Source organism: Myotis davidii, unplaced genomic scaffold, assembly GCF_000327345.1.
Source record: "Myotis davidii unplaced genomic scaffold, ASM32734v1 scaffold945, whole genome shotgun sequence".
Classification (NCBI taxonomy): domain Eukaryota; kingdom Metazoa; phylum Chordata; class Mammalia; order Chiroptera; family Vespertilionidae; genus Myotis; species Myotis davidii.
The window spans coordinates 1,024,429-1,038,241 of NW_006296434.1; the positions used below are offsets into that span (position 1 = coordinate 1,024,429).

The 13,813-nt window shown below is 45.1% G+C and overlaps 1 protein-coding gene across 1 annotated transcript in view; it reads left to right on the plus strand.

Moving 5' to 3' along the window:
- The window catches only part of SATB2 (SATB homeobox 2), a 156,011-nt gene that overhangs the window by 99,440 nt on the left and 42,758 nt on the right, over positions 1–13,813 (plus strand). The window contains exons 8-9 of the mRNA XM_015569155.1: positions 7,190–7,402; positions 11,725–11,880. Coding sequence (XP_015424641.1) covers positions 7,190–7,402; positions 11,725–11,880 — 369 coding nt within the window. The remainder of the gene's footprint in view (positions 1–7,189; positions 7,403–11,724; positions 11,881–13,813) is intronic.

The following is a 13,813-nucleotide window of genomic DNA, read 5'->3' on the forward strand; positions in this document are numbered from 1 at the left end:
GACAAAAGTGTCCTAAATGGGAGAGAACTAGAGCCATTTCCCTTCAAAGGAGGAAGTCTCACCAACTGCAGTGTGTATGTGTGTACACACAATACATAGTCTTTCAGTTCATTGTAGGATACAGCTCTGCAGCAGCAACATCTACCTGCAGATGTTACTCTTGAATGTGCATTTATACTTGCAGAGGCATTAATTCCCTTCAGATGCTCAATTCTATCCACCCCCATCCTGCAAAAATGCTGCATGCATAGGCTGTCTTTCCCAATAAAGAAATATTATAAGAAAACAGCGGTTTTATTAAACTAATGCAATAACGACATTTTCTTTGAGGATTTAACACATCATTTTTAATAATAAAAATCAAATTGTCATTGTTGTGCCCTATAAACCTTTTATTCAAATCAGACTACACACGCTGGCTTTATGGCTAAGCGGTGCTCTGGGGGGAGGGGTTAGGGGAGGGGGGTGTTTCTGCAGATATCTACATGACGATTCATAACAGTAGCAAAATTACAGTTATGAAGTAGCAACGAAAATAATTTCATGGTTGGGGGTCACCACAACATGAGGAACTGTATTAAAGGGTCGCGGCATTAGGAAGGTTGAGAACCACTGACCTAGAAGGAAATGAGCTGCAGAGTGGGAGAGAGTCGACTCTGTGGGCAGCTTTCCGGATGCAGGATGCCAGTGCTTTCAGCAGCTCCAGGGACCTGCGCATGGACTGCTGAAATGTAGGAGTTCACTTTGTAGGATTCGGCCCAGAAGTTGGGGTTACCTGGTCTTCTTAGGAGGAGACCAGTTTTGGCTCTCATGTCAGCTGGATGGAACCAGACATTTCAGACATGTGTGAAAATTAAGGCTAACAAGTAAGCATGCAAAAGGGGCACTGAACGGTGAGGAGTGCCTCTGAAGGGAGTGTGAGTGTGAGTGTGAGTGTGAGTGTGAGTGTGTGTGTGTGTGTGTGGTAGGTCATGTTCAGAGGTGGATGCAGGCAGGGTTGGCCCATGTGAGCGCCAAGGCCCTTCCCCCCTTGGCCTGCTGCAGTTCTAATCTGTGAGTTGGGGATCTGTGTGCCTTTTGACCTCGCTCAGCTGTTATGACATCATTTGCTAAAAAATAAAAATTAGAACTAAAACAGTGTGTTTTCAACTCACCGCTACAGAAGACTGCCAGATAAATGTTTCAACTCACACATTTTTAAAGAGATGTGACTTGATTCTGGAGAGGACCATCATGAAAAAGCTTACATGCTTTGTTCATACATCTAACAGTTAGTAATTAAGATATATTATGAGGGCTAGGGCTTATTATCTCTATATGTTCCGAAGGAAGCGTCCAGCACACAGCCTTGCTTTTAGCATAGCAATCACATCAGCTATCTTTGGGGTTTATATTTTTTATTTTATTTTTACCACCACCATTTATCCCCTCAATGCCCTCTTCCACCCAACTCCCCACACCCTGCAATAATATCTCCCTTTGTTTAGATTGGAACCCAGCACTTTCAAACCAGTTGCTTTATATAACTGAGTATTTTGGGGGTGGGGGGTTGAGTTACTTTAAAGGCATATGTTATAATAAATATGTGAACATCGCAACACACGTTATCCTGTATCTCTCCGACTTCAACCGCCACAAACAGGCATACAGTTTACAGAAATGAAAACAGTCTTTGCTAGTTGGAAGTGTTTTTTCTAAAGAAAAGCACTGGGGTTTGGTCGGGCCAGTTTCCTCAGTACACACCTGGTGTATATCACTTTAAAAAATAAATTATGCCTCATTAAATTACAATTAAATGGAATCATGATCATTTGTTTTTCTGGAAGGAAGATGTTTTGCATATTGAAAGCCTAATTTGTTGCAGGTGACAAAAAGGCTGAACAGATTATCTAATATCACTTCATTTCGGGGGTAATGTTTGCTGGTTAGTCTGTGTATATCCTCCAGTAGTTCAGAGTGATACTGACACGGGCAATATTATTTTCACTTCAAAATGTCTCCTACGACTTTATCAGTTTTTGTACCTTTTAATGAATAGGAACTTCTTTTGGTACCCTGGGTTAGTCATGCTTTTTATTTTTCTTTAAATGTTTTAAATTTTTTTTTACTGACTTTAGTGAGAAAGGGAGAGTTAGAGAGAGATAGAAACATCAATGATGAGAGAGAATCATTGATCAGCTTCCTCCTGTATACACCACACTGAGGATCAAGCCCACAACCCAGGCATGTGCCCTGACCAGGAATTGAATTATGACCTCCTGGTTCACAGGTCGACACTCAGCCACTGAGGCACACTGGCCGGGCTCTTCAAATGTTCTGATACTGTCTTGTCCCTCACTGATCTCCTCTGTGGTCCGGTCTCACATTATCTCTGTAACCATGGACTCTGCATATTTCAAACCCCAGCCAAGTGCAGTCCCACCCCTTCCAAGACCCTTTCCCTGAGTCCTGTAGTTGGCAATGCTTTCACCCTCGCTTGCACGGAAATGGCAGTAGTTCTCTCTGGAATGTATGTCCCTTGTCATCTTTAGCATTGCGCTTCTGTAAACCACCACATAGTAAACTGCTTGGCATCAGAATCTGTATCTTAATGAATCTGTTTATTCCTTTCTGAGCCTTGTGTCAAGTCACAAATAAGAAATTAATTAATGGATTGATCTGTCATTCTTTGGTACTAGGTATATTGAATTTGGGGGTTCTCCAGATAGTCTATGGGGGATATAGCTCAATCCTGAAGAATTACCAAAGATGTGAGAGCTAAGAAGAACGCTGTCTGTTAACATTGAGTCAGTAATGACCTTGACTGCTGGTGGTGGTCCCGGAGTGCGTGGGGGGGTGTCTGAGGGGCTCAAGCTCAGTGTTCCTAAGGCCCAGCCCAGGGATGGGGCCCCTTGTTCTCTTAAAGCGGTAAGGCCCATAAGGCAGTTTCTCACCTGCCCAGACAGGTCTTCAAGGGCTAGTGCAGAAACTTACAAGTACATTCTATAGAGCCATTCACGGCAATGTTTCCCAAACAGTTCTGAGTATTAGCATGTGTTTTGCACGCTAGAAGTCTGGGGCAAACTATTGAATTATTGAAGAAATATGGAAATCATAATCATTTAAATAAAAAAGCCCATCGACAGAAACTGCAAATTCAGAAACATTAAAGTCATTTAATTCGTTAGAAATAAATATTATTTAACATACTAGACATAATAAGTACATCATTTTTTTTAAACTTTAAAAGTCAGCCTGAATGTTTTGTCTGCAAAGATAACCTCTATTAGCAATCAGGCTAGGTGGCATTGTATTAGCTCCTATTTGGGGTTTTGAATTGTTTTGCTCTCTTTGAATTGTCTGCCAACCTCATCTGTTCGTGGCTGGTGCTGGAAAGACTAGGAGGCTCGCAAAGTCCCCGGTTAAAGGCTACAGAGAAAGCCAAGTTGAGGTTCCTTTTTCCCCAATCCCCTTCATTTTTCAGCGACTTGGCGCCCAAGAGGTATTTGTGCTGGTGCCTCTCCACCCCGCGCAGGTGTTCCTTCTCCTCCTCCCCCTCCACACGTTTCCTGGTCGTGTGTAACCTCCCTCACTCCGGGGAGGAACCGTTCCAACCTCTCCCAGGAGAAAGCTCTGTTGCCTACGATGAGGAAACTACTTAATGACCACTTTGCGCAATGCTCGCAATATGTTTTAATGTGATTACTGATCTGAAAGTTTAATAAGCAATATCCTGGGTAATTTATTCATGTCCCTCAATTTTCACATTTTCAATATTCATGACCCTTCTATTCATAAAAGTACATCTTTTTTTTCCCCCTTCCCGGTGCCCAGGTGCCATGCCAAAGTCTCTATATCTCAGGCTGCATAATGGGAATGTCCAAGTGCCACCTTTGCTGGGCTGGCTGATAATTAAAATGCCAGACAATCTAGTGACAAGGGCCTTGGAAATATTTATGTGTGAGAAATTATTAATTTATGTTCTATGCAAGATGGTTCTATTCAAGTGGTCAACATTTACTTATCTTGACAATTAGATGGGGCAATGTGTGGTGTATCTAAGTTATGCCATACATTTTCTTCTAATTTTCCTCCCCAGTGATGATTTTCAGCTACCCAAATAAGCTCCTTTTGCATTGATGAGCTTACAGAATTTGGACTCTCTTTTTAAAAATCCCAGTTTAAGCAGTTAAAAGCTCATAAGTAACCAAAATGAAAAAGACTCAAGAAAACATGCAAGACTCTTCCCAGGCCCACCCACTAGCCACTTGTTACTGAAAAGGTCTGGGAGAGAAGAATCTGCTTCGGGACCCTGGCTACATGGATGGGACCTTGAGCAAATAGCTTGGAACAGGCTGCTCATTCTCCGGGGCAATGCACGGAGACGGCGCCGGCCACCTTGTTGGCTTGAGACTTTCCCTTCAGTTAGGCGAGTGAGACAGAGGCCACTGTGTGTGCCACCAGCCCTTCAAACACAGACACTGGGTCTCGTGTCAGAAATGATGCTGATGGACGGTCATTTACGAGAATGCGTGGGCCTGATTTTTCTTAAAGATGGGTTCGTTTCCCTGTGAGGTTGTCCAATCGGTGAAAAATGCAGACGAAAGAGCGCCACAGGTTCAATGTGGACAAGAAAGTAAAACAAGAAAACAAACAAACAAAAAACACCTTATGCGTTGGAGTGTTTTCTTTTCTTTTTTTATGATTTGTGAAGAATGAGCAATTTTTAACCTGGTCTATTAGAAGGCTAGTTGTTGTTGTTGTTTCACTATCATGTGTGCAGATTCTGAGCCACACTGTACAGCCTGTGAAAATAGTTTCATAGACGTTTACAAACCATTTCTTACGGTTCGAGGGGCCTCAAATACAGTATATAAATATACATTGTGACATAATTATGCATTTCAGTTCTCTATGATACGTTTTGAAACTTTATTTGCTATTTTTTCATATCACTTCATATTATTATTATTTTAAAACAATTTCTTAGTGATTTCTTCCTCAGTACTTCAGTTGTCCTTTCGTTCTTTTATTTTTCTCTTTCATGGATGCCATGCTCTTTGGAAGCTTGTTTAGACCAAGTGAATGGCCTTTTAGGCTTCCTCCACGTGAATACGAGTTCATTTTTTGAATAATAAGAATTCTATGTCATGCGGGGGGTGGGGGGGCATCAGGATTTTAGAGATGCTTAGGTGAGGCATGGCCAAAAAAAGGTGGGGAACCACTGGTGTAGACCCTGAAACTCCTCCTCCAATTTGGTAGTCTGAAATATAATAAAATGTTAAAAATCACTTATGAGAGAAGAGGAGGAAGGAGGAGGAGTAAGAGAAGAAGCAGAAGGAGGAGAAAGAGACCGACTTATCCTTTATGAATGCTCAGAAAGGTCAATCTTAGTGTCTTATTGGTATTGGAGATTAGTATTGATTTTAAATTCACTTCTTTCTTGGAGATATTTTATCTCAGAAAGAAGTTTATTATTAATATTTTAGGTTGCTTAGCACAAGTGGAAGTAGAATAACTTAAGGCACAACTGACTCAGTTTTAGAAAGAGAATCAGTACTTAGATTGTGTAACATTTTCTGGAAGAGAAATGTGTCACTTGTTGCTTCTAAAGGCATGACAAGAAATCTGGATTTTCTTCGAGCCATTTCCCAGTAGGGTATTTTCCATCCCATCCTACCTTGTTCTTGATCACGCATGCCCACAGACACGCACTGGGTAACATTTCTTCTGGCTTCATTGCATGGCATTTTCCATTCTCATTCGTAAAGACATCTCCAATCAAAGTAACATGACACCCAAGTTGCAGAACTGTGTGATGGCATGTATAGTGCTTGTAGGTTCCTTGTAGTGAAATTGCCTTACCTGGTCTCCTGAACGGTGATTACCCTCTTGGAGAACTGATAACAGTGGGATGCACCTTCCTGTAAGTGACGTGTGTGTCGCTGTTTTATTATGCATTACTTCATTTGTCAAGATCGCCTAACTTACCCTAAAGATTTCTGGCCAACCAGGAGATGGCATATTCCTCTTGCATCATTGTATAGTTAAGCCACAGGGTGCAAATCTGACCATGTTTTCTCTGCATGGATATTTCCCTCAGTGGAAATGTCCTTGGCATCTGCTCTCATGACTTGGGGTTGCCCCATCTGGTCTGAGCTACAGAGGTTAGCACCTCAGCTCTTCCTGGGGGCTGGTCCTAGGCCCTGATCTCATAGTGTCCTGAGTGCGGAGGTAGCTGGGAGTGTAAGGGAGGCCTCTGTGTGATAATCTAACAGGCGTGCAGAGTGTAAGTGGCTCTGCTGGTGCCCACGGTCCTGCAGTGTCCCAGCTCAGTCCCCGCCCTTTTCTTACACCCATGCTTCTTGTCTTCACTCTTGTCAACCTTTTCCTTTTGTGTGTGTGTGTGAATTCTGTCATCAGAGCACATAAAGCACTAATGTCCTTTCAAAGCTGTCTATTTGGATGTCACACATTCAGAAAGTCTCTGAGTCTACCATGGGGATCTCCAGTTGTGCTCCAGCCCCTCACCGGATGTGATCACACTTCATCCCTGTGATGATGGGCTTAGAGCTCCCCCGGGGAGGGTGCCTCGTAGAAATGTGTGGGTGCTCTCTGGTACATACATAAGGACACCTATTATGTGTGTGCATTGAGAAGCTGGGGTTAACACAAGTTATAGCCATTTGCTTTTTTTTCTAGAAGAAACATCTATATTGAAAGCAGTGGCCGGTCACATAGAAATTCAGCCAAACTTTTTTTTAAGCCGATGTAAATCTCCCATGCTGTTTAAATGTCGGAACTAAATTTACCAAACTTGGCAGCTTTTTAAAGCGGAGCAGGACTGCCAAGTGTTCCCAATTTCAAGCAGAGAGTTCTAACACTTCCTGCAATCCTCGCAGGAGGCACCTGCTGGTAATTGCCACTTCACAATCCCTTCCCCGGCGCCTACCTGGCGAGCTGGCATCTCTGCACCCCAACGCTGGTTACAGTGATGATAAAGTGTCAGGACAGAAGGGTCCAAAATACGCCACAGCGCCCGCGAGGCAAGCGCCTTCCCACCACATCTTCCTGCCGGAGAAGCCTTGGGGTTAGACTGCGGCTCTTGACATCACAGCCAACTGGTTTCCCCAAACAATAAAGGGGGTGGGCATGGGAGACAGAAACACACCCCCCAGATCTGACTCGGCCTCTTTTCCCATCTAATCAGGGCCTGCTGTCCGAGATCCTCCGGAAGGAGGAAGACCCGCGGACGGCCTCGCAGTCCCTCCTGGTGAACCTGCGGGCCATGCAGAATTTCCTCAACCTCCCCGAGGTGGAGCGGGACCGCATCTACCAGGACGAGCGGGAGCGGAGCATGAACCCCAACGTGAGCATGGTGTCCTCGGCCTCCAGCAGTCCCAGCTCCTCCCGGACCCCTCAGGTGAGATGTGCGCCCCGCGGACGTTTCTCTCTCTGCCCTGGAAGCAGCTGGCGGCACTGCGGGTTTGCCCTGGAAACAGACGTAATTCGGGGCTCTGAGTCCACTGGGCGTGTTGCTGAGAGGACAGGGACCCGACCCTGTGCTATGTCCTGTGCCGTTGGTGTCCCTTTAGGAGCAGTAGTACCATCCTTCCCCCGGCGGCAGGAGAGCAGGGGATGGAGGAGGGAGAGGAGGGAGAGGAGGGAGGCTGTGTCCACCTAGAGCTGCTTCATCATCAAGGAAGGAGCGAGGGGTTTGTGTGAAGCTGAGTGGGCGTGGCCAGCGCCCCGCTTTTCCTTACATCCTGTTGACTCCAGTGCGGGGAGGAAGCGGGGAGGTAGGGGGGAGCGGGGGCAGGGGGCGCAGGAGGATGCAGGCTCGGCTTTGTGTAATGTGAGGAAGACAGAATGGGGAGGGACCTGGCGTGATGGGAGCTCGCATGTGCAGGCACCCCTCACAATGGCTGGATCATTCACGGAGCCTTTAGAACATGGTCACGGGAAGGTAGGCCTTCATTATTCTGCTTCCCAGGTGACCCCCGGGACTCCAGGGCGCAGCTTCCCATCCTCCTCTCTCCACAACTGTAAGGCATTCTGTTCTCAGTTCCTCTGGCCGATGCGGGCAGCTAGTTGCTCCGTGGGCTGCAAAGATCCTCACTGAAGGGTCAAGCCAGTCACGTGTCATTTTCCATGAAGATCTGAACCCCTCATTTCTAGCCTGTTACCTACGATCCTTAAGCTTCACTACTCTCTGGGTTGAGGACACAGCCATCTCATTCCACTGTTGCCAGGATGGTTGCAAATTCCCTCTCAGCGGTAGTTCTCAAGATAATCAACAGATACACGTTTGTACAAATCAGAAAAATGTGTACTTTGAAATCAAAGGACTTTTTGCTTGGATGCTATAGTGTGTGCGTGTGTGTGCTTGTACGTGTGTGTGTCTGTGTGTGTGTGTGTGAGTGTGTGTGTGTGAGTCATCCCGAAATGAGCTTGTCTTCTGGTAAGTTCCAAAGAACGGATTAAGCATACAAGCAGAATTGTATTCTAGTAGAAATATTTGAGCTTTTTCCTATACATCCGTTTTCTTTCACATTTTCTAACTTTCATAATTTTGTACTCCGCAATAAATTTTTAACTGAAGATCATTTTCTGTCGTGCAAACTGCGATGCTTACACTTTAGTCTTTAGCGAATGATGAGCTGTAATGACTGTTCAACCAAAAATAAGTCTCTTAACTGCTTACTTTGGACGAGTGTAACCAAGCTTTTATATGGGGTTTTCCCCCCATTTGGGGACATACGTATTAGGCTATTGAGTTGGGTGAGCTGTTGATTTGCACTAATATTTACTTCTATTAAACCCGCCAATATTTTTGCTGCTTCTGAAGTCCGTTGAAGCATGGTGGGAGAGTCCAGCCCTGCTTCCTGGCTGTGCACCCGCACTCCTCTGCTCAGAAACTCACTCCCACTTGTTAGAAAATCCCGCAGGTCTGTGTGCTCCTTCGTGATATTTTCCCGGCACCATTGCCCTAGGTGTCTTCTCAAAGACCTGAGAGCTGTCAGAGCCAGACCGGCTTACAAGGCCGCACAGAGCCAGTAGTTTGCTTTTCTCAATAGCACAGAATCCCACCCAGAAAATTCCTACGCAAAGGTGCCCTTCAGGACAAGGGAAATGAATCGTTTCATGTCACAGTTTTGAGATTTATGAAAATAACTATAAAATGTTTTTCTCAGAATATTTTTGAGACTACAGCTATGGCACCAGCATTTCACATTCTCCGGGTCATTCTTGCTTTCCTATTGGTTAAACATTGAGAAAGGGGAAGTTGTTAAAACATTTCATGATTATGTATGTACTCAGAATTCTTACTCTTGTGCTTCACCAGCGAAGGTCCGTGGCGAGTAAAGCTTCCACATGAGAAAACATGTCAGATACCCCCTGAGGCAGCCTTTCGGTGGGAGTCAGCCTTACAGAGGTTCATGGAGATTATTTCCCAAACCCCAATTGGTTTAAAACAAATGGAAGAATTTTAAATTTATTTATTTTATTATTATTTTTTAAATCCTTACCCGAGGATATGTTTATTGATTTTTAGAGAGAGGGAGGGAGAGAGAGGAACATCAACTGGTTGCCTCTCATATGCACCCTTACTGGGGATCCAACCCACAACCTGGGTATGTGCCCTGACTGGAAATTGAACCCGTGGCCTTTTGGTGTATGGGATGACGCTCCAACCAACTAAGCCAGGGCAAGACATTTCAGATTTGAAATTAAACCTCCAGAGTCTCTTCTCATAAGGCTTCATTTGGCCAGTAACCCTTGATGCACTTAATAATAACAAAACAACAATACAAGGACAAGGGCGATCATTTATTGAGCACTTACTGTGTATCAGGTATTGTGAGCATTTTGCATGAAGTGGATCTTCACTGTTTTGCATTGTTATCCCCATTTTACAGATGAGAAAACTGGGGTCACCTGGCTGAGTGGTAGAGCTAGGATTTGAACTCAGGTTGCTCTAATTCCAAGTCCTGGGCTCCTAACAACATGGTTTAGTGCTTCAAGGGCTTTCATGTAGCCCCCAGGGTTTTAGAGAGGATTTGATCAGTCAGGTGAGAGTCAGTGAGGCTAATAAGAAACCTGAGTTGAGAAAGGCAGAAATAATGTGCTAAAACATGCACTCGACAGGAAGAGTACTAGAAATTTTGAGAAGGAAAAGGAATTTCTTGCAAAAAGTGACAGGCAATTGGATTGTTATAGGCAGACTCCCAACTGGAGGGCAAGCAGATTCCTGTGAAACTAGCGTTGGCGTAACCTGGAGATCTGGGAGGCAGATTCGCACCGTGGCCCTGAGCCCACGCTTTGGCACCTGAAAGGATTGTATTCAGAATATGGTTGTCTCCCTTGCTTTTGCCTCTCTTCCGGGAGGCCCAATAGCATCTTTCATTATCACTTGTCTTCATTTGTAAAATGAAAATAAAGTCTAACTCATTGCGTTTTTAGAAGAATTAAATGAGATAACAGAAGTAAAATGCTTTCTTGAGGGCCTGCCACATTAAAAGCGCAGCATCAGTTCTTCTTATTTTTTGGTAATAATTTGAAAATCGTATGAGACAGGGAGGTCAAAGGGGAATGGGAAAAGTCACCGATGGCTTTTAGGAATCCAAGCCGTCAGGGGAACTTGGGTCATTCGCTCTGGCTTCGAGGTCATTGAGAATGATGCCAAGTTGTCCAGACTACCTGCCCTGTCCTCCCCCAAACCTGTGATGCTCAGCCCAGTGGGGACAGCTCAGGGCACCCGTAGAGGGGCAGTGGTGATTTGGGGACTACTCGCTCGGTTTGGGATTAAGGGTAAGTGGGGACAAAAGGAAAAACAACCCACTTTAGACCAAATCAGCTGGTTACGCTCAGGAAGCCAAGGATCAGGGCGGATGCCTGCTGCCAGGGCTTCTGACGAAGCCACCCAGCCCCCGGCATCACACACCAGGGCGAGCGCTGACTGTCCTTTCGATCAAGTAGCACCAAATGTTCCAGGGTTCTCCCAACCCCAAGAAGCACAGACACCTTCTCTATTGTCCTTCATTTGTCTCTGAAGCTGATGGGAAATCATTCAATTAAAATGAGCGCTGCAGAATACATAAAACCACAATATGAGTTTAAGAAAATGAAAACGCCACATCAAAGGCATTCCGAAGCCTCGTTTCATGAAATGAAATTTTATTTCATTCCCACTGATTTCCTAGGTGAAATTAGGTGACGGTCTGGGTCGCATAATGATGATAACGATGGGGAACCACACATACTCAGATGACATACGTGGAGCTTTAATAAAGAATGAGAGCGACTCTGGGGAGTGCATTCAATTGAGTAATAATTTATTATTTAGAGACTGCTACCCATTTACTCATTTTCTTTTTTTCTGGAAGAATTGGCCCTCCCTGCGAGGTATGCCATCTTTAGAAAGCAAGAGGTAGCTGTGTGTGTCCTGCATGCGTGGCCGGCAGTTAAGTGATGGCTTCAGTTCCCCAGGCGCGGCCTACCTGTGAGCCGCCTGGGGTTCCGTGAGGGAAGGAGCAGGCTGTGCAGGGCTCCGCCTGTCCTATAGGAATGCACCGCAATTATTTCCAATCACAATTAACCCGATTAGAATAATGGACAGGAAGTGTCCCTCTGTAGCTAATGCTGTTTGGCATCAGCTGACTGAAATCCTTGGGTAATTTCTGCACAGATGGCTGGGCTGAATGCGGCCCTTTTTGAATGATTGTTTTCACGGTCTCTTGGTAGGCCAAAACCTCCACGCCGACAGCAGACCTCCCCATCAAGGTGGACGGCGCCAACGTCAACATCACAGCTGCCATTTACGATGAGATCCAGCAGGAGATGAAAAGGGCCAAGGTGTCCCAAGCCCTGTTCGCCAAGGTGGCTGCAAATAAAAGTCAGGTGAGCGGGGCTTAACGGAGCAGAGGCGAGCACCGGGGTTCCACTGCGCTCCTCCTCCCTCCCATAAAAATACATCTGTTCCCATAGTAATAACAACAGCAGGCATCCCGAGGGGACCCGTCGTGTTCGTTTGGCGCCACAGTTTGCTTTTATTCCCATTGGAGTTCAATATAGAGACTAAGTCAAAACCCAGACCTGTGTCTGTTAAAGAATCGTTGAAAAAAGAATTGGCCTGGAATGATTTCTCTTCTAATTCTAAACACTGCTATGTATTCTTTCTTTCTTCTGCTCTTTTTTTCCCTTCCTCTCTCTCTCTGTCCCTCTCTCTCTTTTGTGTGTATATGAGCCAAAGTTGATACGTACAAAACAGCATCTTTCTGAGACCGCATCTCAGCCACGTCTCATCGCCTCTCACTCCCAGCAGAGGCCTGGCTGCCATTGGTGTAATAACTGCTTTTCCAAGCCCCAGAGACACCTTGTGAGTCAGGTGTTCCTTTTATGTGTAGAATACAGTTGTTTCTCCAGGAGAAAACACACGTGAGGGCCCAGGGTCTGTGCTAAAAGCTCTAACAGGAACACACGGCAGCGTCTCCAGTGCCGATCTGAGCAGAGCGCGGGTGGCGGGGCGGAATGCCCCGGGACCAACGTAGACAGATGCTTAGGGTTTTGGAAATTTATTTCTGAAAGCAGCAACCGTGGATGGGATCCACTGTCTGTTTCCATTCCTTTAAAGGGACAACCACCACCCTGTCCGAGAATGGGCTAGGTCAGTGGTCGGCAAACTGCAGCTCACGAGCCACATGCGGCTCTTTGGCCCCTTGAGTGTGGCTCTTCCACAAAATACCATGTGCGGGCGCGCATGTACAGTGCGATTGAAACTTCGTGGCCCATGCACAGAAGTCGGTATTTTGTGGAAGAGCCACACTCAAGGGGGCAAAGAGCCGCATGTGGGCCGCGAGCCGCAGTTTGCCGACCACTGGGCCAGGCGGATGTGCCTGCTTATTTCTCCCCAGATGAACAATGACCTCACGCGCGGTGGAGGAAACGAAGTTGGCTGCAGCATCATCCTGAGAGCCCTTGATTCTGGGCTTGATTTCCTCTGTGGCCTTTCATGACTAATGTTCCCATCCCTGCGATGTACGTGGTAAAAGATCCATCGTCTCCCCAACAGATCTTCCGTTGTGTGCAATGAAGAAAGGAAGTTACTGAATATTGTGTTTCTATTAAGCAAGAAGGTTTTCAATAAAAATCAAGTTTCAAAAAAGATTTTATATATAATTTAAGAGAGAGAGAGTTAGGTGCTATATTTAGGCTAATTATGGGGCTTAGCCGTTTTTACCTGCCGCTTGGCAGTTACCTGACTTAAGTTATTTTTCAGATGTTGATAAAGGGAAAGGAGTAGAAGATCAAGGAACTTTGACGAGAATGGAAATATTTGTTTCCCTTCCCAATGTTAATGTAGAAATGTTTCCAGATTATTCCTATTATCGCTCATCAGTGAAACCGTTGAAAGGCAGTTTGCTAAGATTTGATGTCCAACCATAGAATGAAATACATGAAAAGAAAATACCATGGAGCCTTCCTGAACTGTTCGATGCATAAAATCCCATGGACCACATGGCAAAATATAATGAGAGTTGGAACTGTTAAACGAATAAAGCTGTTAAATGCATAATGCCACTTGGCAAAACTACTGTGCATTTAATGGTTTTCCACTGTGTAATAAAGGACATATGTGGTAGATGTGCAGCGGGTAGAAAAGCTACACAATTGATTTTGCAAACCTGCCCCTTAGTCGTGACTTGACATAAATATAAAAGTTTCACTCCGACCTTTTTTTTTTTTTTTTTAATAAGAAGCTTTCAAGAAAAAATGAAGACCACAGTCTGAAAACTTGATTCAAAATTCCTGTGATCTTCCTATTGGCTTGGCA